The 22393-nt window shown below is 37.9% G+C and overlaps 1 protein-coding gene across 2 annotated transcripts in view; it reads left to right on the top strand.

Annotated features, from left to right (window-relative positions):
- Nucleotides 1–21327, top strand: part of LOC131151663 (probable GTP diphosphokinase CRSH, chloroplastic) — a 36234-nt gene extending 14907 nt beyond the window's left edge. The window contains exons 2-4 of one of the 2 annotated variants that reach the window (XM_058102981.1): nt 18850–19782; nt 20107–20391; nt 21001–21327. In XM_058102981.1, the coding sequence (XP_057958964.1) occupies nt 18850–19782; nt 20107–20391; nt 21001–21096 (1314 nt within the window). In that variant the 3' untranslated portion in view covers nt 21097–21327. Of the gene's footprint in view, nt 1–18849; nt 19783–20106 lie in introns of both variants that reach the window. The other variant, XM_058102980.1, reaches the window with a different exon arrangement.
- Nucleotides 21328–22393: the final 1066 nt, after the last annotated feature.

The raw sequence follows: 22393 nt of genomic DNA, 5'->3' as shown, positions 1-22393 counted from the left end.
AAAGAGCCCAAGGTCACGTGTTCCTGCTAGGTACCTAAAAATTCTCTTGACGACATTGAGATGTGACTCTTTGGGACATGATTGGTATCTAGCACATAAGCAAACACTGAACATAATGTTAGGTCTGCTAGAAGTGAGGTACAACAGACTACCAATCATCCCTCTGTATAGTTCTTGGTCAACATTCTTCCTTTTTTCATCACTATCAAGTTTCGTTGTTATGCTTATAGGGGTTGCTTTCGATTTTCCCATTTCAAGCCCTAATTTCTTAAGCATGTCCTTGACGTATTTAGCTTTATTAATGAAAATTCCATTCTTTATTTGTTTTATTTGCAACTCAAGGAAGAAAGTTAATTCGCCCATCATACTCATCTCAAATGTTTCTTGCATAGTTTGGGCAAATTCTTTACACATATTCTCATTAGTGGCACCGAAAATGATATCAACTACGTAAATCTGTATGACTAACATATCATTTTCCTTATGTTTCAAGAACAAGGTAGTGTCAAATTTTCCTCTTGTGGAGCCATCTTCCAAGAGAAACTTGCTTAATCGTTCATACCATGCTCTTGGTGCTTGCTTAAGTCCATAAAGAGTTTTTGAGAGTTTAAATACATATTTAGGGTGTGTATGACTCTCAAAACCTGAGGGTTGTTTAACATAGACTTCTTCATTAATGTACCCATTTAGAAAAACACTCTTTACATCCATTTGAAATAACTTGAAGCCTTTATAGCAAGCAAAGGCAAGTAGCATCCTAATGGCTTCAAGTCTTGCTATCGGGGCATAAGTTTCATCATAGTCAATTCCTTCTTGTTGGTTATACCCTTGTGCAACTAATCTAGCTTTGTTTCTTACAATGTTACCATCTTGGTCTTTTTTATTCTTAAACACCCATTTAGTGCCTATTATTGTTGTGTTCTTGGGTTTAGGAACCAATTCCCATACTTTGTTTCTTTTGAATTGGTCAAGTTCTTCTTGCATGACAATTGTCCAATTTTCATCATTTTCAGCCTCCTCAAAGTTCTTAGGCTCTAATTGGGACACGAAGGCTATATGATTGCATCCACTCTTCAAGTGTGATCTGGCACTGACTCCTTGGGATGGATTCCCTATGATTTGATCAGTTGACTGGTTTCTAACGAATTTCCATGTTCTAGGGAGTTCCTGATTTTCTTCTTCAGGTTTTGCAGAATCTTCCTTAGGCGACGACTCTTGATGATCATTTTTGATTTCTTGGGCATTTTCATTTTGTTCATCGTTAATCTTAAGTTGCTCAAGTTCCCTTTCAATTTTCATAGTAGTCATTTGATCATCTTCTTCTAAGTCAACTGTTGCTTTGGGTGCATACGGGTTAATTTCATAAAAAACATGTGTTGATTCTTGAACAGTTTGGGTCCTTTTATTAAATACTCTATAAGTTTTACTGTTCATTGCATACCCTAGGAATATCCCTCCATCGGATTTTGAGTCAAATTTTTCTAAGCGATCTCTATCATTTAAAATAAAGCATTTGCTTCAGCTTAAAAATATTTTGGAAGTTTATGTTCATTAAGCATTGTTTTAGCCATTTCTTGGAGCATTCGGTTCTTTCTTTCAACTACTCCGTTTTGTTGTGGAGTTTTAGGTGCGGAGAAGTTATGTGAATAACCAATTACATTACAAAAGTCTTCTAACTCTTGGTTTCTAAATTCTATCCCCCTATCACTCCTAATGTGGACAATGGGCACACCTTTTTCGTTTTGAACTTTTTACAAAAGTGAATAAAAGCACTGCATGTGTCACTTTTGTTTGCTAGAAAATAACCTATGAAAATCTTTAGAAATCATCAACGATGACAAATGCATACAATTTTCCAGTTCGACTTGCAACATCATTTGGCCCAAATAGATCAAGGTGTATTAACTCTAAAGGTCTTGATATGGAAATCATTTTCTTAGTTTTGAAAGATGATTTACTTTGTTTTCCATATTGGCAAGCATCACACACCTTGTCTTTAGTGTAGTTATCTTTAGGTAAGCCATTTACTAATTCTTTAGAAGATAGTCTATGCAAAAGGTCCATGCTAGCTTGACCTAACCTCCTATGCCATAGCCAACTAGATTCACTTGTTACAGTCAAACATCTAACATCACAAGAATTAATATCATCAAATTCAATGGTGTATACGTTTGATTCACGTTTGCCTACCAATATAGTATTTCCATGTAAGTCAGTTATTGAGCATTGTGTGAATTGAAATAAAACATTTAGTCCTTTGTCTCAAAGCTGACTAATACTCAACAAGTTGTGCTTAAGTGTATCTACGAGAGCAACATTATCAATATAGAGAGAGAGAGGAATTACCTATTTTACCTTTACCTATGATTCTTCCCTTGGCGTTGTCTCCGAATGTCACGAGCCCTTCTTTCTTGTAGATGAGTGAGAGGAATTTGTTGGCGTCCCTCGTCATGTGTCTTGAGCACCCGCTATCAAGGATCCATTTGTTTTTCATCAACGAGGTCTTCAAGCAAACCTGCAAAGAGAGTTAGGTGATTTGTTTTGGTACCCAATTTTCCTTGGGTCCGATGGGGTTAGCATTCTTGATCGCCTATACATATTTCTTTCCTTTTCCTCTGTCTCCTCTAAAAGGACATGTGAAGCGCACATGACCCTTTCTTTCACAATATAAGCAAGTTTTATTAGCATACAAAGGGTTTGGTTTGGTTGCCGAATTTTTGTTAGGTAATGAGTTCCTTTTGGCACATAAATTTGTAACACCAATAGATTTGGATGATGAAAAACCATAACCTAAACCTTCTTTGAAAATCCCAAATCTTTGAGCCTCAAGTATTTTGTCAAAATTTTCCTTTCCACTTGTAAACTTATAAATAATCCTGCTTTGGTCCTCGATTTTCTTTTTCAAAAACAAGTTTTCCTCAACACTTTCATTAATTTGGTTTTTCAGATTTTTCGATTTTCTTTTGGTAAAACTCGTGATCTAATTGAGAACTTTTATTTAGCTCTTCATTTTTTGTATTCAAAGATTCATTTTCTTCCTTTAATGTAGAACAAAGACATACTTCTTTTCTTTTGCATTTTGAATGGGTTTCTTCAAGATGTTTATTTCTCCTTTTGGTAGCAATTAATTCATTATAGAGTTTTGTACAAGTATCTTCTAGCTCATCAAATGAGGGAGTGTATTCGTCATCAAAAATTACCTCATCTTGCTCATCTGCCATGAAGCAAAAGTTTGCAACTTCTTCTTCGTTTTCTCCGTCGGTTGAAAGTCCATCGAGCTCGTCCCATTCGGTTGCATTTATGGCTTTGAATTTCTTCTTATCCCCTTGCTGATTACTGTCTTTGTTTTTGAATAAGGGACATTCGGCCATCTGATGACCGGGCTTCTTACAATTGTAGCACTTCATGCTTGAATCTCCTTTACTCTTTTGCTTACCCTTCTTGTTTAGAAGGAAGTTTCTGATTCTCCTAGTGATTAGAGCAATCTCTTCCTCATTGTCACACTCTTCTTCTTCTTCAATAATTTCCTTCTTGCTTCCTGTCTTTAGAGCCATGTCCATTGTCTTTTTGGGCTTATTTACTTCAGCTGAAGCGTTCTTCTTCTTGATCTCATAGGTCATGAGAGACCCAATCAGCTCATCAAGAGTGACTTTGGATAGGTCCTTTGCTTCTTCAATTTCAGTAAACTTTGTGTGCCATGATTCCGATAATGAGCGAAGCACCTTTTGCACGTTGTCTTCCATAGAGTATTCCCTACCAAGTGCTTTCAATCCATTTGTTATATGTGTAAAACATGTAAATATAGAATTAATTGACTCACCTTCTTCCATTTTGAACATCTCATATTCTTTCACCAACATATAGATTTTTGACTTTTTAACTTGAGACGTACCTTCATATGTTACCTGGAGCTTCTCCCGCATTTCCTTTGTAGTGTTGCATCCGCAAATTCGGTTGTATTCTTCATCACTCACAGCACAATAGAGAAAATTTTTAGTTTTGAAGTTTAGTTGAACTAACCTTGCGTCGGATTCTGACAACTTCTTGTTTGGTATTATCTCACCTTCTTTATCCTTGAATACGTAATCTCCATCGGTGATTACATTCCACATTTTTAAGTCGTATGACTGAATGAAGATTGTCATTCGGTCTTTCCATGCAGGGTAGTTGCTTCTGTTGAACTTTGGTGGAAGATCAATCGATTGTCCTTAGGAAAACATATCCGCCATTTGATCTTTGCGCTCTAGATGTTACTCTGACGGTTTAGTGACTTGCTCTGATACCACTTGTCAGCCTAGGTGTGCGTCTAGAGGAGGGGTGAATAGACATCTTTCGCGGATATATTACTTTTTCTATAATCACAAAATTATCTTGGCAAGATGCAAGAGTATTATATCACAATTTATATTCAAAGCAAATACAAACAAGCAAGCAATAAAAAGAGGTAGGGTGAGAAAAGCTTAACACAGTGATATTAACGTGGTTCAGCCCCAAGCCTACATCCACGCCTTGAGACCAACTCAAGGATTCCCCAAATCCACTAAGCAATCCTCCTTCAAGACGGAGAAGCCTTTACAATCACAGGTACACACCCTAGTTGCTCACCAAGAGCTACAACATGATGCTCGCTAAGAGTCACCTTACAAAGGCTCTCAAAGAACCCCCTCAATACAATGAAACAAATCAAATAGATGTAACTTCGAAGTGCTCCTTCTTGATCTAATAATACAAATCCAAACCTCACACTACTCTCTTTGTAAATGATGTGTAAGACAAGAGCAAAGAGCAAGAGAGTTTGGGAGCAAAGATGAATCCCTAGAATGAATGCTCAATGAATGTGCTCAACAACCAAATGCTTAACTAACTTAAAATGAATGCACAAGACTCATATTAAAGGGCAAAGGGACTAGCTACTTGCTAGAGAGCCGTTGGGCATTAATGGAGAAAAGACAATTTGAAAACTAGCCGTCATTGCGCATTAAATGCGTTCTGCTGCTTGACACTCGTCGACGATTCCATGACCTCGTCGACGAGTCTTACACATGCGTATGTCGACGAATCCCTGTGTTCATTGACGAGTCTTCTCTGCTGAATTCAGATAGGTCTTGGTTTCTCTTCGTCAACGATTCCTCTGCATACGTCGATGAGCCACCCTGTACATTTGTCGCCAAATCCCTTGTATTTGTTGATGAGTCTGCTCTGAGATTTTAGGTGGTCTCGGGATCTAATCGTCGACGATTCCCTTGTGAATGTCGATGAGTTCCCTTCATGTGTTTGTTGACGAATCCACTGTATTCGTCGACGAGCCCCTTTGTTTTAGTTATATAAGGACCGAAATGGATGTGGACAAGTCCAAAAATGGTTTTTGTTCAAGTTAAAGTCCAATCTTGTCCATAATTAATTTTTACCAATTATAAGATGTCTTGGTTTGATAAAATATGTTTGAAAGCTATTTTGACATCTTATGCAGTTAAGTGACTTGATATACATGTGAGAACTCAGAATTCATGTTCTAACCTATTATGAACTATATGCATATGTAATTTGCTCGTTTCTTGCAAGATACTCTTTACCACAGCGCATTCACAAGAGTTGTAACGTACATCCTACCTCTCACACACACAACCCAACAAAAATACAATTAATGTAGAGTTTTATATATGCTCTGTTTGGGTGGTTGAGCTCCGGATGTGCCATGTGTGGAACTTTTTTGATGGTCATTTGCTCTTTGCTTGTTCGATATATGTCTGACCCTTATGCTTGCCTTGGAATTGTCCTGTATATCTGAATTGAACTTGAGGAAAAATATTAGTAAACCTAAGAACCAATAATGGGTTGTTGTCATCAAAACAAGTTGGAAATGAGAACTCTTAGCCCCTAGGGCTAACACAGTCATTCTACATTGCCAAAATTTTTATAAGGAGATGCCTTAATACAACCATATACATTTTGAATTAGGTATCTAGCAAGTCTTTTCTTGAAACTCTTTATGAGCATTGGATGGGCAAGAAGCCTAGTTTGAGGCATTTTCATGTTTGGGGCTATAAAGCTGAGTGTTAGGGTGTGACAATGTAATGGGGAAAAGGGGGAGTGAGATACTGCTAAAATTGTATTCTTCAGGGATTTGGAATGAATATATGATTATCTATGTTATCGTTTGTATGATTATTCTCCTATTGTTGAATAATATAAGTAGTCCCTTTTATTGTGGTGTTTTGTTGCCTTGGATTGTGATGTCTCTGATTGTTATAGTCTTATTCGGTGTATAAGAATATATTGCTCATGTGATATCCTATTGTTCCTTGGTGTTCTTGAGTATTGAAACTCACCAGGTGCTCGTGATTGCAGGCTTGAACGTGTGAGACTTGGCTGACTTGTTGAGGGAGAGCTCTCAACGAGTGCCACACGGCCCTTACTTGAGTCCCATTTTGGGGGTCCGTGACAGTTGGTATCAGAGCACAGTTTGTGCGAGCACCATGAGTGGTAATATGAGAAACAAGTCAGGAAAAGTGGAGCGCATTGAGGCGCTTGAGACACAACTTATGACCCTGGAGAGAACGTGCGGTGAACTCCAAGGGTTGGTGGCAACATTGATAAAAGAGAAAAGCGTGCCAACAGAGCTTGATGCCGCTGAAGAAAACCCTATAGAATCTCTCTATGGGGTATCAAAAGTTGTGGAGAGACTGGAGGAACTTGAAAAATTCATTCCATGTGGGAAATCCCTGGAGAAACGGCCAAGAGAACTTGAGGCCTTCCAGAAGAGTATCGAGCAGTTGGAAGCCTTTGAGAGTAGGCTGCAACATATTGAGGGCATATTGCCATCTCTTTCGTCCCAACGGGGAGAGCCAATAGAGCTTGAGGCCTCCTTACGGGAGCTAACGGATAATTTTGATTTCCTTGCAGAAGATGTTAAGGAGTCCATTACTGTTTTGAAGGAAGATTTGAAGGAGATAGGTAATGTACGAAGTGCAGTGGTCCAAGTCCAGAGGGATTTACAAGAGATCACTGTGAAAGTGGATGTAGTGGCACAGTTAGCCCGAAGGCCAGTTGCAGATCCCATTGAGAGTTTTCGATCTAAGGTACCAGAACCTAAAAGTTTTGGGGGTACGCGAGATGCCAAGGAGCTGGATAATTTCTTCTTTGATATGGAGCACTACTTCACGTGCTCAGGAGTGGATCGAGAGGTGGATCGGGTATATCTGGCAACAATATACCTAGTAGGGGATGCAAAAGTGTGGTGGAGAACTAAATGGAATGACATCCAGCACAATAGATGTATTATCAACACATGGGAGGGGTTGAAACAGGCCTTGAAGACTCAATTCTATCCCGAAAATGTGGAGTACATAGCAAAGTGCAAAGTAATGGAATTGCAACAGACTGGCTCAATAAGAAGCTATGTACGAGAATACCAAACCTTGATGTTAGACATTATAGACATGACCGAATCAGACAAACTAATTCATTTTCTTCGGGGCTTGAAGACATGGCCAAGGAATGAATTGCGTCGGCAGGGTGCTGGTGATCTCTCTTCTGCTCTCGCTGCGGCCGAACGGTTGGATGATTGTTCAAATAATTATGGGAAGCGAAATTTCCCTACGTCCGCCAATAATGATTCCAGGCCCAGTAAAGTGTATAAGCCCACAAATGGGGGAAGGGATAGGGAGACAAATAATTCTTGGAAAGATAAAAGAGCGCCCATGGTTAAGGAGTGGAGGGGCAGACGAACAGGGGGTGGAGAGCGTCGACCAATATCCTGTTTTCTTTGCATGGGACCACATCGAGTGGCGGAGTGCCCTGATCGTAAGGCTTTGAATGCTATAAAGGCTCTTCGAGAGGAAACTGAAATCCTGATAGCAACCCCAGAAGAACAACCGAATATGGTGGGAGCATTGAGATTTTTGAGAGCATTAGAGCGTCAAGTAATTAACAACAAGTCTCAGGAGAAGGGACTAATGTATGTTGATCTACTTTTGAATGGAAAGAAAATCAGGGCCATGATTGATACAGGAGCTACCCATAATTTCATTGCTGATTCTGAAGCTCGACGATTAGAATTGCAAGTAGATAAGGATGTGGGCAAGATAAAAGCAGTGAATTCTCCAGCGTTAACCACAGTGGGGGTGGTACCTAAAGTGGCATGCCAGATGGGATCATGGTCTGGAACAATTGATTTCACAGTGGCACCCCTTGACGACTTTGATGTGGTATTGGGGATGGATTTTCTTAAAGTGACACGCTCAATGCCTATCCCAGCTGCGGATTGTCTTGTGATTATGGGAAGTACACCTTGTGCGGTCCCCGCAGCTTACAACAATTTCGATGAGAGGAAGTTGCTTTCAGCCATCCAATTCAAAAAGGGAATAAAAAGGGGAGAATCTTCTTTCGTGGTTCTACCGATAGTTTCAGAAGATGCAGAGGTAGGGAAATATCCACTTGAGATTGAGGAAGTTTTAGAAGAGTTCAAGGAGGTGATCCCGGAACAGCTACTTAGGGTTTTACCACCTCGACGGCAGATTGACCACGAAATTGAACTTTTGCCAGGAGTAAAGCCACCAGCACGTGCCCCATATCGAATGGCGCCACCAGAGTTAGCTGAACTTAGAAGACAACTGAATGATCTTATTGCAACAGGGTTCATCCGTCCTTCAAAAGCACCTTTTGGGGCCCCAGTGTTATTTCAGAAGAAACAAGATGGTAGTTTGCGCTTGTGTGTAGATTATCGGGCTCTTAATAAGGTGACCGTGCGCAACAAGTATCTCATTCCACTGATTGCTGATATTTTTGACCAGTTAAGTACAGCTAGATATTTCACGAAACTGGACTTGAGGTCGGGATATCATCAAGTGCGCATTGTCGAGGGAGATGAACCGAAAACCACTTGTGTCACCCGGTATGGAGCATTTGAATTCCTTGTCATGCCTTTTGGGCTAACAAATGCACCCGCTACCTTTTGTTCTCTAATGAATCAGGTTTTTCGGGACTACCTTGATCAGTTTGTTGTTGTTTATCTTGATGACATACTGGTTTTCAGCGCATCCTTAGAAGAACATAAAGATCATCTTAGAAAGGTTTTTCAAAAACTTAAAGAAAATCAGTTATATGTAAAAAGGGAGAAGTGTGCTTTCGCTCAAAAGCGTATTAAATTCTTGGGGCATATCATTGAGGAGGGCCAGATTCGGATGGATTCAGCTAAAGTAAAAACTATCAAGGAGTGGCGAGCACCTACATCCGTTAGAGAACTGCGATCTTTCTTGGGTCTAGCCAACTACTACCGAAAGTTTATAGAGGGGTACTCTAGAAGAGTTGTATTGTTAATGAATTTACTGAGGAAGGGGGTACCATGGGGGTGGTCAGAAGAGTGCCAATTAGCATTTGTTGAATTAAAGGAAAAGATTGTAGGAGATCCTGTGCTAATCTTTCCTGATGTGACAAAACCGTTTGAAGTGCAAGTAGATGCCTCAGACTTTGCATTAGGGGGAGTTCTCTTGCAGGAAGGGCATCCAGTTGCTTTTGAAAGTAGAAAATTGTCAGGTGCCGAACGGAACTATACAGCACAAGAAAAGGAGCTTCTCGCAGTGGTACACTGTCTTCGGGTGTGGAGGCACTATCTCTTGGGGTCCAAATTTGTGGTAAAAACCGATAATGTAGCAGTTACTCATTTTTTGTCACAACCTGGACTAACGTCAAAACAAGCCCGTTGGCAGGAGAAGCTAGCTGAATTTGATTTTGCTTTTGAATATAAAGTGGGGAAGACAAATGAAGTGGCCGACGCTTTAAGTAGAAAAATTGAATTGGCAGCATTGAAAATCATCAGTCATCTATCAACTAGCAGGGTGGCACTACCTTTGAAGAATCTTATCAAGGAACATTTAAGTACAGACCAGCAGGCGCAGTCACTAAGCAAATTAATAGACGAAGGGAAGACACGACAATTCTGGGTAGAAGATGGACTGATAATGACTAAAGGCAGGAGAGTCTACGTGCCTAAAGCTGGAAACTTGAGGAAAACCTTACTGAAAGAGTGCCATGATACGTTGTGGGCTGGTTATCCGGGATGGCGAAGAACTCATGCTTTGATTACACAGGGGTACTATTGGCCGAATATGCAAGATGATGTGATGAGTTATACTAAAACGTGCTTGATTGTCAACAAGACAAGGTAGAAAGAAAGAAGACCTCAGGTTTATTGGAACCATTGTTAGTTCCTGCTAGGCCATGGGAGAGTGTCTCTTTGGATTTCATTTCCTCGTTGCCAAAAGTTGAGGAGTTTGACACAATTTTGATGGTGATTGACCGGTTCTCAAAGTATGCAACTTTCGTGCCAGTCTCGAAGCCGTGTTCAGCAGAGAAGACAGCGCAGTTATTCTTCAAGCATGTAGTGAAATATTGGGGTGTTCCAGAAAGCTTAATTAGTAATAGGGATGTTAGATTCACGGGGGGATTTTGGGGTGAACTCTTTCGCTTGATGGGTTCAAACCTTAATCTTTCCACGAGCTATCACCCACAGACAGATGGTCAAACTGAACGTTTTAATGGGATGCTAGAAGAATACTTACGACATTTTGTTCACTCCAATCAGAAGAATTGGGTTACTTGATTGGACACGGCACAATTTTGTTTTAACTCTATGAAATCTTCTGCAACTAATAAAAGCCCTTTTGAGATTGTGACAGGTCAACAACCGACTCTCCCACACACTCTGGATGGTCCATACAAAGGAAATTGCCCGAAAGCCTACCAATTCACGAAAAATTGGTTGCAAAACATCGAAGTCACCCGAGCTCAGTTAGAAAAAGCATCAAAGCGCATGAAGAAATGGGCTGACAAAGGGAGACGACCACAACAATTTGAAGCTGGAGATCTGGTTCTTGTAAAAGTGCCGCCGGAGACATTTCGCTTTCTTCGTGGCAAGGATAAAAGGCTGTTACGTCGTTACGAAGGTCCAATCAAAGTAATCAAAAAGGTGGGACATGCATCTTATCGGCTTGAACAACCCGAGTGGATGAAAAGCCACAGACGTCCAGTCCATCCCGTGTTTCATGTAAGCAATTTAAAGCCATTTCATACAGATGAAGCAGATCCGCACCGACAAAAATTAAGGAGAGCAACAATTTCCAGAAGGCATCCTGTCACCAAAGAGGTCCAGGAGATCATTGCAGACAGAGTCGTCAATCTAGAAGGTCGTCAATAACAACAATTTTTGGTTCAGTGGTTAGGACTGGGGGAAGAAGAGAATAGTTGGGAAACAGCAGACAACCTTCAGCATGCCATACAGAAGATTGAAGATTTCAGAAATTCGTAGTCAACGACATCTACATCGACATCAGAAGAGCGAGAAGGCCGTCTACAACACATCGACGAGGACGTCGATAAATTGAGTGGGGGAGGATGTTAGGGTGTGACAATGTAATGGGGAAAAGGGGGAGTGAGATACTGCTAGAATTGTATTCTTCAGGGATTTGGAATGAATATATGATTATCTATGTTATCGTTTGTATGATTATTCTCCTATTGTTGAATAATATAAGTAGTCCCTTTTATTGTGGTGTTTTGTTGCCTTGGATTGTGATGTCTCTGATTGTTATAGTCTTATTCGGTGTATAAGAATATATTGCTCATGTGATATCCTATTGTTCCTTGGTGTTCTTGAGTATTGAAACTCACCAGGTGCTCGTGATTGCAGGCTTGAACGTGTGAGACTTGGCTGACTTGTTGAGGGAGAGCTCCCAACGAGTGCCACACGGCCCTTACTTGAGTCCCATTTTGGGGGTCCGTGACACTGAGGTTAGACCTTATAAACCACAATTGAAGAAACTTGGTCTTAAATCTATTAGTGGCTATTTCATTGAAAACTACTTTGGCTCAAGGGGCTCTAGATTTTACTGGCCTTCTAACACTACTAGAGTAATTGAGACAGATCGAGATGTTTTCATTAAAGATGAAATTCTTAGAGATGATTCACAACCACGTAGCGTTGTTTTTCGAGAGGAACATATCATAGTATTGTAACAACATTTTGTCTTTCAAATGTTGTGTTGCCACAAATAGAAGATGTTGTTATTCCACCAATCGTAGTACTTGATTCTATATCAGTTAATGATGGAGGTTGAGGTATAGAGGACCCTAATCCTCCATTAAGGAAATCCCAAAGAGTTAGAAGGCCTGCAATTTCAGATGATTTGATGTTGTATATGTAGGAAACATGAATATGATATAGAAATTGGTAATGATCTGGTTAATTTCCAAGAAGCTGCGATAATGAAAGATTCAAGGTTAGATTGGTGGCTAAAGGCTACAACCAACTAAAGGGCATTGATCACAAAGAAACCTTCTCTCCGGTATCTGAGAAGGGTCCATTTCATGTTCTAATGGCCGTGGTAGCACATTTTGATCTAAAGCTTCACAAAATGGATGTTAAAACTACTTTTCTTAATGGAGATCTGGCTAAGGATATGTATATGGAACAACTAGATGGCTTTGAGGACCTTGGGAAAGAACACCTAGTGTGTAAACTGAAAAATATCTATATATGAATTGAAACAACCTTTGAGACAAAAGTATCTGAAATTTGATGAAATAGTCACCTCCTTTGGGTTTAAAGAGAATGCAGTTGATCCTTGTGTATATTTGAGGATGAGTGGGAACATGTTTGTAATTCTTGTGCCCTATGTTGATGACATACTACTTGCTAGCAATGATGCAGGTCTTCTGAGTGACACCAAAAAGATGCTATTGCAATAGTTTGATATAAAAGATTTTGGTGATGCCTCTTTTGTTTTAGGCATACAAATACATTATGATAGATCAAGGGGTGTTTAGACTTATCTTAGAAAACTTACATTGAGAGAGTTCTAAACATATTTAATATGCAATTCTGTTCATTGTGTGCAACACCAGTAGTGAAGGATGAGAAACTCTTAAGAAAATAGTGTCCTCAAAATGATGATGATAGAAAATATATGAAAAAGGTCCGTTATTCTTAGGTTGTTGGTAGTTTTATGTATTCTCAAACATGCACACGCCCTACCATTGTTTATTGTTAGCTTTGGTGTATTCCCAAGAGTGTTGGGGGGGGGGGGTGAATTGGGTATTAAAAATTTATTCCTTGGTTAGCTAATTCAACAGCAGCATTATACAAACCTAAGGTCTTTCTATTTAATTATAAGCCCAATCAATACATGTACTACATATAATGAATCAAGCATACAACATACATGTGCTGAAAATAAATGTGTGGAAAATAAATTCGCTGAAATATAAAGAGCACGCACGATATGTTATCGGGGTTCGGCCAACTGTGCCTACATCCCCGCCTTGGCCACACCAGCATAAGGATTCCACTAATGCTCACTTAACGGGTGGAGCGGCACTTAATACAACCAGGTCAATTAGCACAAGGCTGACCTCAACCTTTACAAACTCTCCTTGCGGGGCAGAGAAGGCCCTAGGTCAAATTCACAGGGCTAACTCCAACCTTTACACAATTCTTATCGGGCTGGATTACCGCCCCCTCAGGCCACGCCTGGAAATACAACAATAAGTTCACTCAAAGGCCGCTCTTCATTATTTTTTTCGCAACAAACTTTTCCTCCAACCTCGATAAAGTTTGCGGGAGAGTGTTAACAATGCATCACAACTCGGCACACTCAGAAAGCAATTCTGAAGCAAAACTGTTGACGGTCACATATGTTCGTTGTAGATTTAAATGACGAAGATCCGAGGCAAATTATCACAACAAAGACTGAGTGTCAAAGATCCAAAGTCAATTGTCAGAGGATCATATATGCCTAACAAATCAGAGCCTATTGATTATAAAAAAAAGATATATGGCAACAAAGCAGATCTTATCTCAAATCATGGGATTTATGATACCTTATTTATTATTACCTGTATCATGTAATAGTGTATAAATACCTCTGCTTGTATCCTCTCTAAAGCATGTAGTGTTCACGGTTCAGTTATTTGAATAAAAATACTATTGTTCTTCATGTTTTAGTTTTTCTTTACTAATGACTACATGTTCACTTACAGGTGATCAGATCATCTTGAGGTGATTGGTTATTTTGATGTAGACTATGTAGGATGTTTGGATGATAGGAAGTTCACATCTAGTTATATTTTTGTAAGGCTTTATGGCTGCGAAATTTCATTATAGGACTCCGTGTGGTTAATTCCATCATGAGACCGCAACTAATATATAATGATAATATTGCTATTGTTAGTTTCTCTTAGAATAACAGTAGTTCTTCGTGGTTGAAGCATATAGACATCAAATATTTATTTGTCTAAGAAAAGATTAGGGATAAATAGACTCATATTGAGTACATAGCATTAGACAGATGATAGCAGATCCATTGACTAAGGGATTAACCCCTAAAGTCTTACAGGAGCATGTGACTAGCATGAGTGTAGTTGAAACCCTTTGATGTGTTGGAGCTAGTGGGAATGCATTACAATGATAGATTCCAATTATACCTTTATGGTTGTATTATTCACGAGAACAATAAAATTGATCAATTTAGTGATTGCCTGCTATGATGTGTGCACATGTATGTAAATTTGATATGACCATATTATGACTTATATATGTATGTGTTGAGACGTTTGTTTGGTGTCATTTATGAAATATTGAGATTGTAGTCTCATTATGATTAAATTGGAGACATTTTTTTATATTGATCTCAATTAAATTCTTTGATGTAAGCATTATTTGTGAAACATAGAGACATTATGGTTTAGTCTCATCATGGTATGTTTTAGAGACAGGTTTGATATTGGTCCTAATTGGCTTTTGTAAGAAGCGTATACATCATGAAGGATGCTGAGGCTATTGGAGACATTTTGGTCCAGTCTCATTGTGTGATGTATCAAGACATTAGTTCAATTTAGTCTCAAGGAGCTTCTTTGAAGCTAGATCATTTTGGGCAAATGCTTGGACCTTTTGCAAAACAGGCATGTTGATCACATTTTTTCCATGTTGTTTTGACCACACTTATGTGTTGAATGGATGGTCACGAGATTGTGTGTGTTTTCACAATGATATGCATGATTTCATCTTGGACCTAATGCACAATCACGAGGTTATGTGTATTTTGACATCTTCCTTGTTGTGGCCACATGTTATCCATTTTAATCCAGAGAACTTTATTTTTTGTTAAGCTTAATTATATCGTTTGATTGGGAGACTGTTCTGTGCCTTAAAACACTAGTCCATGGTATGGTATTGTGTGTCGGCCTTGTTTACACAGGGAGCCTGTGATAGGTAGGGTTTTCCATGTGCTAATATATAAACAAGAGGGATAGGTCTTGCCTTCACCCTAAGTCAAGTGTGATTCCTCATCAAAGTCACATATCAAAGTAGGGAAGAAGGTAGTTGTATCTCCTCAGAACTTTGCAGAAGATTCGGAAAACACCCATGGAGTATGTGGCGCATGGTACATGATTGAAGATCAAGATCATAAACTAATTCATGTTTATGTGCGTGTCTGATTTGATATATATATACACATGTATACTCGACTTGCATTCTCTTAATCCTTATAATTTTTAAAATAAATTTGTCCACCATATTACTACCCTCTTATCTTCGTAGAGTTTCCAAACTTCAATAGGGACATCATTCAGTCTAACAACTTCATTTCTGTATAATTTAGAAAATTATTAACTTCATTTTACATTTTTGATGGATATAAAGTCTTAGCATTTTCCTCATTATTCCATTTTGTGTGTAAGCCTTGTACTTTGTTTTCATTAAATAATTTCTTAAAATAATTTCAGTGTTGTTCTTTTTATCTTCTTCTTGACAAACATTTGTTATCCCCATTTTATACATTTGATATTACTTAAGTCTCTACTATTTCATTCTCCAGCCCTAGCAATTTTTTGTATGCCTCTCTCCATCTTTATCGTTGAAAACTCTAGTATATAATTTTATTATATCCTTTAAGCCTAGCTTCACTTAACACTTGTTTTTTGCATGTCTTTGCTTGCTTATTTATATTTTTCAAAGTTCTTCCCATTCTGCACTGTTGACTTGTCTTAAACCACATTATTTATAATTTCATTGTTTTTGGATGCGCTCATCCTCCTCCGAATCTTTTATGCCAATTATAAATCATCCTTTCAATTCACCTTAAGCCTCTTTTACTATATTTCTGACAGAAAAATCATATTAATCCTTATAGTGTGTGTAAGGTATCTTTATATTTATACATTTTCTCTCACTTAGTTCCACCATCTAGTTCTCTTATACTAATTCATTTTTGTTTTCTCTTTATCTTATTTCCTGATGCATATACCTAGCTGGCATCTTATATTGAGTAACTAAACCCTTACTTTGAATAACTTTGCAATCTATACATCAATCGAATCTACCCTTACGATTAATAAATAATTTTTATTTCACTTTTCTTTTTCTACTCATGAAGGCTGTTAAATGCCCCTATATTTAAGTAAACTTTGACTTGGAATAGCTTAATCTGTCAATCTACCCTCAGTTAAGAAAAAAATTATTTGACTTTTCATTTTCTATCCATGAAGGTTATTAAATTCCTATCTTTTTAAAATGTATGTGTTTATTTTTATAAGATCACATGACATAGCAAACTTTGAGATCATGTCACTAGAAATGAGTTGACAGCTACCTAATCCTACCACTCCCCTTCATTTTGGGTTTGAGATTAGCTGTGTGTGGAAACTACAAAACGAATATCACCAAGAACAAAATAGGCAAGAGTAAGATTCATAGCTATTCAATCTTTTGTTATAATTAGTGCGGTGATTGTGTGAAACTGATTGTGTTTATTTATAAAAATTTCTGAAGCTCTGCTTGTTTAAGGACTACAGAATCCACATGGGATGTGAAGTTGTTGGCACAATTATGTGCACTAAATGTGTGCCTTAATTTTGGTATCCCTTTTAAATTCACCCTTCCCAATCTCAAAGTCATTGTAAGAGCACAAAACTTCAATACACATTTATGGGTACAAATTTTTTTTTCACTTAATCCAAGCAAGAGTGATGTAGGATTAAGGAGATGGGAGGTAGATATAGAAAGAGATTGGAGCATAAAGGAATGTATATTTTCACGAGGGATCACCATGTGCAGTTAGGCACATACAGATCACTCAAATTCAATTTGTAACTCAACCCATTACAGCTGGATATTTATAGGATTCTTGACTTGCTACTAAAACTAAAGTGAAAACTGTAGATTCCCAAATTAAAGCCTAAATATTCTAGAAATATTCCCTAAAGAATAAAAGTATTGAAATAAATAAGATTGTTACAAGAAACAGTTAGATTTTTCTAAAATTCCTGAAGTGGGCTTTTGGCCTGACTATATCTGTTGAAACTATATTGCTAACTGATAATTTATATATACATTGTCATTGGCACGAATCCTGATTATCAATAGAGCCCTAAAAGTAGGTAGTAGGATTGGAAAGAGTTTTCTTGTGGAAGTAATAAAAAAGTTATGCAATGAAGGCAACAATTATTTGTTGAGAATTCCGCTTGTGAGTTTTTCTCACATTGGAAAAGTTGAGTGGAGGATGGATGTTTATATACATTGTTGGGACCAAGACCTAATGGTATAAATTTTTGGGTTAAGTTGGTGCTCGCTCATGTATATCAAGCCCACCCATGAAGACTCCCTTAGTCTTAACAAGTGGTATCAGTGCCATCGGTTTGTAACTTTGGGCGTACAACATCATAAAGTCGAGGTGTGAAACTAATTCTCTTAACATTCTGACAATTGGAGAACCAAGTGTGTGACCTGATGCCAATAAAGATCATCTAGACTTGGTAGATGGATTCGAATAGAGTCAAGAGGTGGAAGGTAGGATTGGTTTGGAGGCATATGGAATGCAATATGAGGCATGGAAGCCATGGGGGTAATGCCTACATGACAAACTATTGGAGAAATGAGCTTGCTCCCACAACGGAGAAGGTTCCGCTCAAGGGGGAAAGTTCAAATTGGGCTTGAGTATTCATGCATGTGTTCCTGTGGATGTTGATCCTGTAGAAGAGGAGCGGTGGATCCTACGGATGCTAATTCTGTAGACAGGCGACTCCAATGGTTTTATGGCCGCACCCATGGTTGAGTAATGACTTTTAGTTGGTTGCATGATATGGAGTGATCAAGAATGATTTATGTTCAATGGGGAGTGTTGGAAGTCACAAGTGAGGGGGAGATTGTTGAGAATTCCAGTGCTTACATACATGGTTGGGCCGAAGACATAATGGCTTAAGCTTTTGGGTCAATTTGTTGCTCACCTATGTATATCAAGCCCATCCATGAGAACTCCCTTGGTCCTAACGTTATTTTGTCTTGAAGGAGTATAATAAATGACACAAATTAGCAAAAGCAGTATTGAGAATCATGTGATTATTCTCCCAAACACTTTCTTTGTCCAGTAAAGAGGAAAAATTGTACAAGGAAAAGACTTTTCTAATTAGGAAAAATTAAAAAATTAAATAATAGAAAAACCACTTGTGTTGTATAACACCAGTTCATTGATTTGCTGTGCATATGAAGTAAGTTACTCATTTCAGTGCTACATAAGGCACTGCATTCTTAATGTAATATTTTTTATGGCATTATATTTCCAAGATATCTGTATTCCATTTTAAATGGATGTAACTTAATAATTGACATATGCTCTTCCCAAAACTATAGATATCTTTAAGCTATTTATTCTGTAAAAACTTCAGAATACAATTTGTGTGTGTGGCTTACGGTCCATTCTCAAAAGGGTTAAGTGAGAGCATTTTCTTTTCTGAAACTGCTGGCCAATTTTTTATTTACATTTTTAGTTAGAATATTTACCGACAATGTGTTTGCAGGTGGATGCAGAAGTTATTTCAGCTGGCATACTACGGGAGGTTCTGGAGGCAGGTGCTGTATCCATACAGGATGTTAGGGATCGGATCAGTACTGCTACTGCTCATCTATTGCATGAAAGTTTGCGTGTTAAGGAAATTCATACAAAAGTAGAAGTTGTTGATGATGACACTGCTGCTGCATTAAGAAAATTCTGCCTGACATACTATGATGTAAGGGCTCTGATTCTTGACCTAGCCATCAAGCTTGATACGATGAGACATCTAGATTTCCTGCCAAGATATCAACAGCAGATGTTTTCCCTGGAGGTTATGAGGATACATGCTCCTTTAGCTCATGCTGTGGGAACAAATGTTTTATCGCTGGAGTTGGAAGACCTCTCTTTCAGATATTTGTTTCCATATTCATACCTTTATGTTGATACTTGGCTGAGAAGCCATGAGACAGGAAATAAGCCTCTAATAGACATTTACAAGGAGCAACTTCTTCAATCCTTAAAAACAGATCCCTTGCTATCTGAAATGGTGGATGATATCTCAGTTAAAGGTCGCTATAAAACTCGCTATAGCACCATGAAGAAGCTTTTAAGTGATGGGCGTAAGCCTGAAGAAGTAAATGATATTTTAGGATTGCGAATCATATTGAAACCTAGATCTGTAGTAGATGTACCAGAAATAGGTGAGAAGGCATGCTACAGGACACATGAAATCATCCAATCTATGTGGAAAGAAATGCCACACAGGACAAAAGATTATATTGCTAGACCCAAAGCTAATGGCTATAAAAGTTTGCACATGGCAGTTGATGTGAGTGATGACAGCAGGACTAGACCACTCATGGAAATACAAATACGGACTACAGAGATGGATATGTTGGCTTCTGGTGGAACTGCATCTCATTCTTTGTACAAGAGTGGTCTTACTGATCCAGAAGAGGTAAAAATCTAAATTACAATGTTATGGAAATTCTAAATAGTAATCCCAGTTATTATTTGGATACACATTTTACAACCCCCCACCCCCTGCACCCTACATGTGTTGTTCATACTCATATTAGTGTGGCTGAAAGTTTATGCACCTCAAGTCATTTGTCATACAAAAGTCAAAATTGGGATGTAAATTTTTGCCTTTATGCATTTACAAAATCTTTGCCATTTTTTTTACTTGTTATTGAAGGGATAACTCAAAATTAGATTGTGTAAGGTACAATCATGTGCTTTAAAAACTGAATTGATGATTGCATTTTTTTTTTATGACCAGGCAAAACGGCTTAAAGCCATCATGATTGCTGCAGCTGAACTTGCAGCATTGCGCCTTAAAGATCTTCCTTCCACAAGCCACAAAACTATAGAAATTGACGAGAGAGATCGAGTATTCCGCCTTCTCGATAAAAATGGAGATGGCAAGATTAGCGTTGAGGAGCTAACGGAGGTGATGGAAGAGCTTGGTGCCCAAGGGGAAGATGCACGGGAGATGATGCAGCTCCTTGACTCAAACAGTGATGGTTCTCTGAGCTCTGATGAGTTTGATTTGTTCCAAAAACAGGTATCAAAGCCTGCTATAGTAGAAATAATCACTGAAACCACAAGAAGTATGGACCATTTTAGTGTTTTGCATGCACATGCTTGTTTCACATGCATCGATTATAAGAAAGGATAAGTTTTGGGTTTTTTCTCAGGATAAGTTTTGGGCTTTTTCTCACGGGGATGTCAAGTCCCTCTGACATACATGCTGTACATGCTTTGATGCTTTGGGTTTCTAAATGATGGGCTGCCTTTATTTTTTAACTATTTGCAGCTGCATGATTGCCACGCCTAGCTGAACTTTATTCTTGCTTATGGATCATTTTGTTGGTGGTATTTGTTAAGCAATACAAAGTGGCTTGTCTATGAATACTTGCTGCTTGTGTTAGGTATTTTGCTTAGGAGAAAGATTTAATGTGACCTTTTAAAATGTTTACCCAACTTGGATCCTGTTTGTTACCAAAAGTTCCAAAATCTTGCCAAGGTTTTGGGCATTTGCTGTAGGCTTGTCCTGAATTGCAATTCACTAGTCACTGCTGGCTTACGGGAAGATGAGATGCTATCCCAAATCTGTAGGATGAGAGACTTCCTGTGTTCTGTCAATTAATGATGTTTCCTACTTTTACTGCAGGTTGAAATTATGCGTAATTTAGAAGGCAGAGATGATCAATATCGAACCATGTTGAATAAGAAGCATGAAATGGCAGACAGAGGTGGCTTGATTTAGGCATATGCAGTGGTGACTGGAAAGAGCTCGATGACAGTCTAGCAATGAGTTAGTCTTGCTTCTGTCTTGAGTGAAGGAGAAGCTTTGGGATCTAATTTAACCCCTATTTTTCTCTTCCCACTATGTAAATATTTTTCTGTACAGTAAATAATTAAAGTTTGTGTATCTTAATTAGCATTTAATACTTCATTATGAAGTGTTTAGGCTATAAAGTAGTAAAATTGTTTTTCATATTGTATTTTTATGTATATTGCAATTTTTTTTTCTTCCATTTTTCATTTTAGAAATAATAGCTACCCACACTGCAGTTTTGGAGAAATTTTTTTTCCCGTTCCAAAATTTTATGAGCTGAAAATGAAGTTGTTCAGTGCAAGTTTTAAAGTAATCCTTCATCAGACTTTAAAACCTCGTTAGAGGGAGAGAAAGAATACCCATTTGCCCGACATCTTCAGGGTTTAAATGCTACACCATAATATAAAGCTTTTGCAGCTGTGGAGTTATTTATTATTTTTAGGTGTTTGGGAGTATAGAATTTAGTTATTGGATTTGAATTTGCGTAAATTTAAATGAAACATGGTGCAGAATTGTATTGTATTTTTTTATTTCAAAGAAATTCAAATTCAGGTATTTCTTTTAAATTCCTATATATTTAAATTCAAGTTTCGAAACTCATAATTCCAAACAAATTTAGATCCCAACATTAAAATTAGTTATTTTGTACATAATAAAATATTGTAAATAAGAAATGTGCATTTAAAATAAATAAATAACTGTATGAAAATGATAAGATAAAAGAGGGGTTTAATTTTAAAAACTAAAAATAAAAAGTGAACACTCCTAGAATGATATAGGCACAACATAGATGAAATATAAAGTCGACATGATTTATGATTTACATTACTAAGTGACACACTTCTAATAAAGAGTGATTTCTTAGCTAGCATTGAAAGTTATGTGAGAGGTGGTGACAGAAATAGATTAACTCGAGTTAAGACACTTTGAACTTAAATTGTATAGATATTGCTTTAAATGGATTCATATAATCATCATCATGAAGTGAGACCTTGAGGCTTTGATGTGTTGATTTTAGAATATAGTTGTTTTATTTGCAATTTAGCCTTATAACCACAAATTAAATTTGTTTTGTTATTTGAATTGATATATGTTCACTACTGTCATTGCTAAAAAAGATGGGGGACAAGAGAACATGAAAAAAGAAGGGCATAGACAGGAGTGTTGGATCTATATTCAAAATATCTCTTAGAATTCAAAATCTATTCAGGTCTATAAAGTCAAA

The sequence above is a fragment of the Malania oleifera genome, chromosome 3 (assembly GCF_029873635.1).
Source record: "Malania oleifera isolate guangnan ecotype guangnan chromosome 3, ASM2987363v1, whole genome shotgun sequence".
NCBI lineage: Eukaryota > Viridiplantae > Streptophyta > Magnoliopsida > Santalales > Ximeniaceae > Malania > Malania oleifera.
Note: the sequence above shows the minus strand (reverse complement) of the source record. Positions and strands in the feature narration are given on the sequence as shown.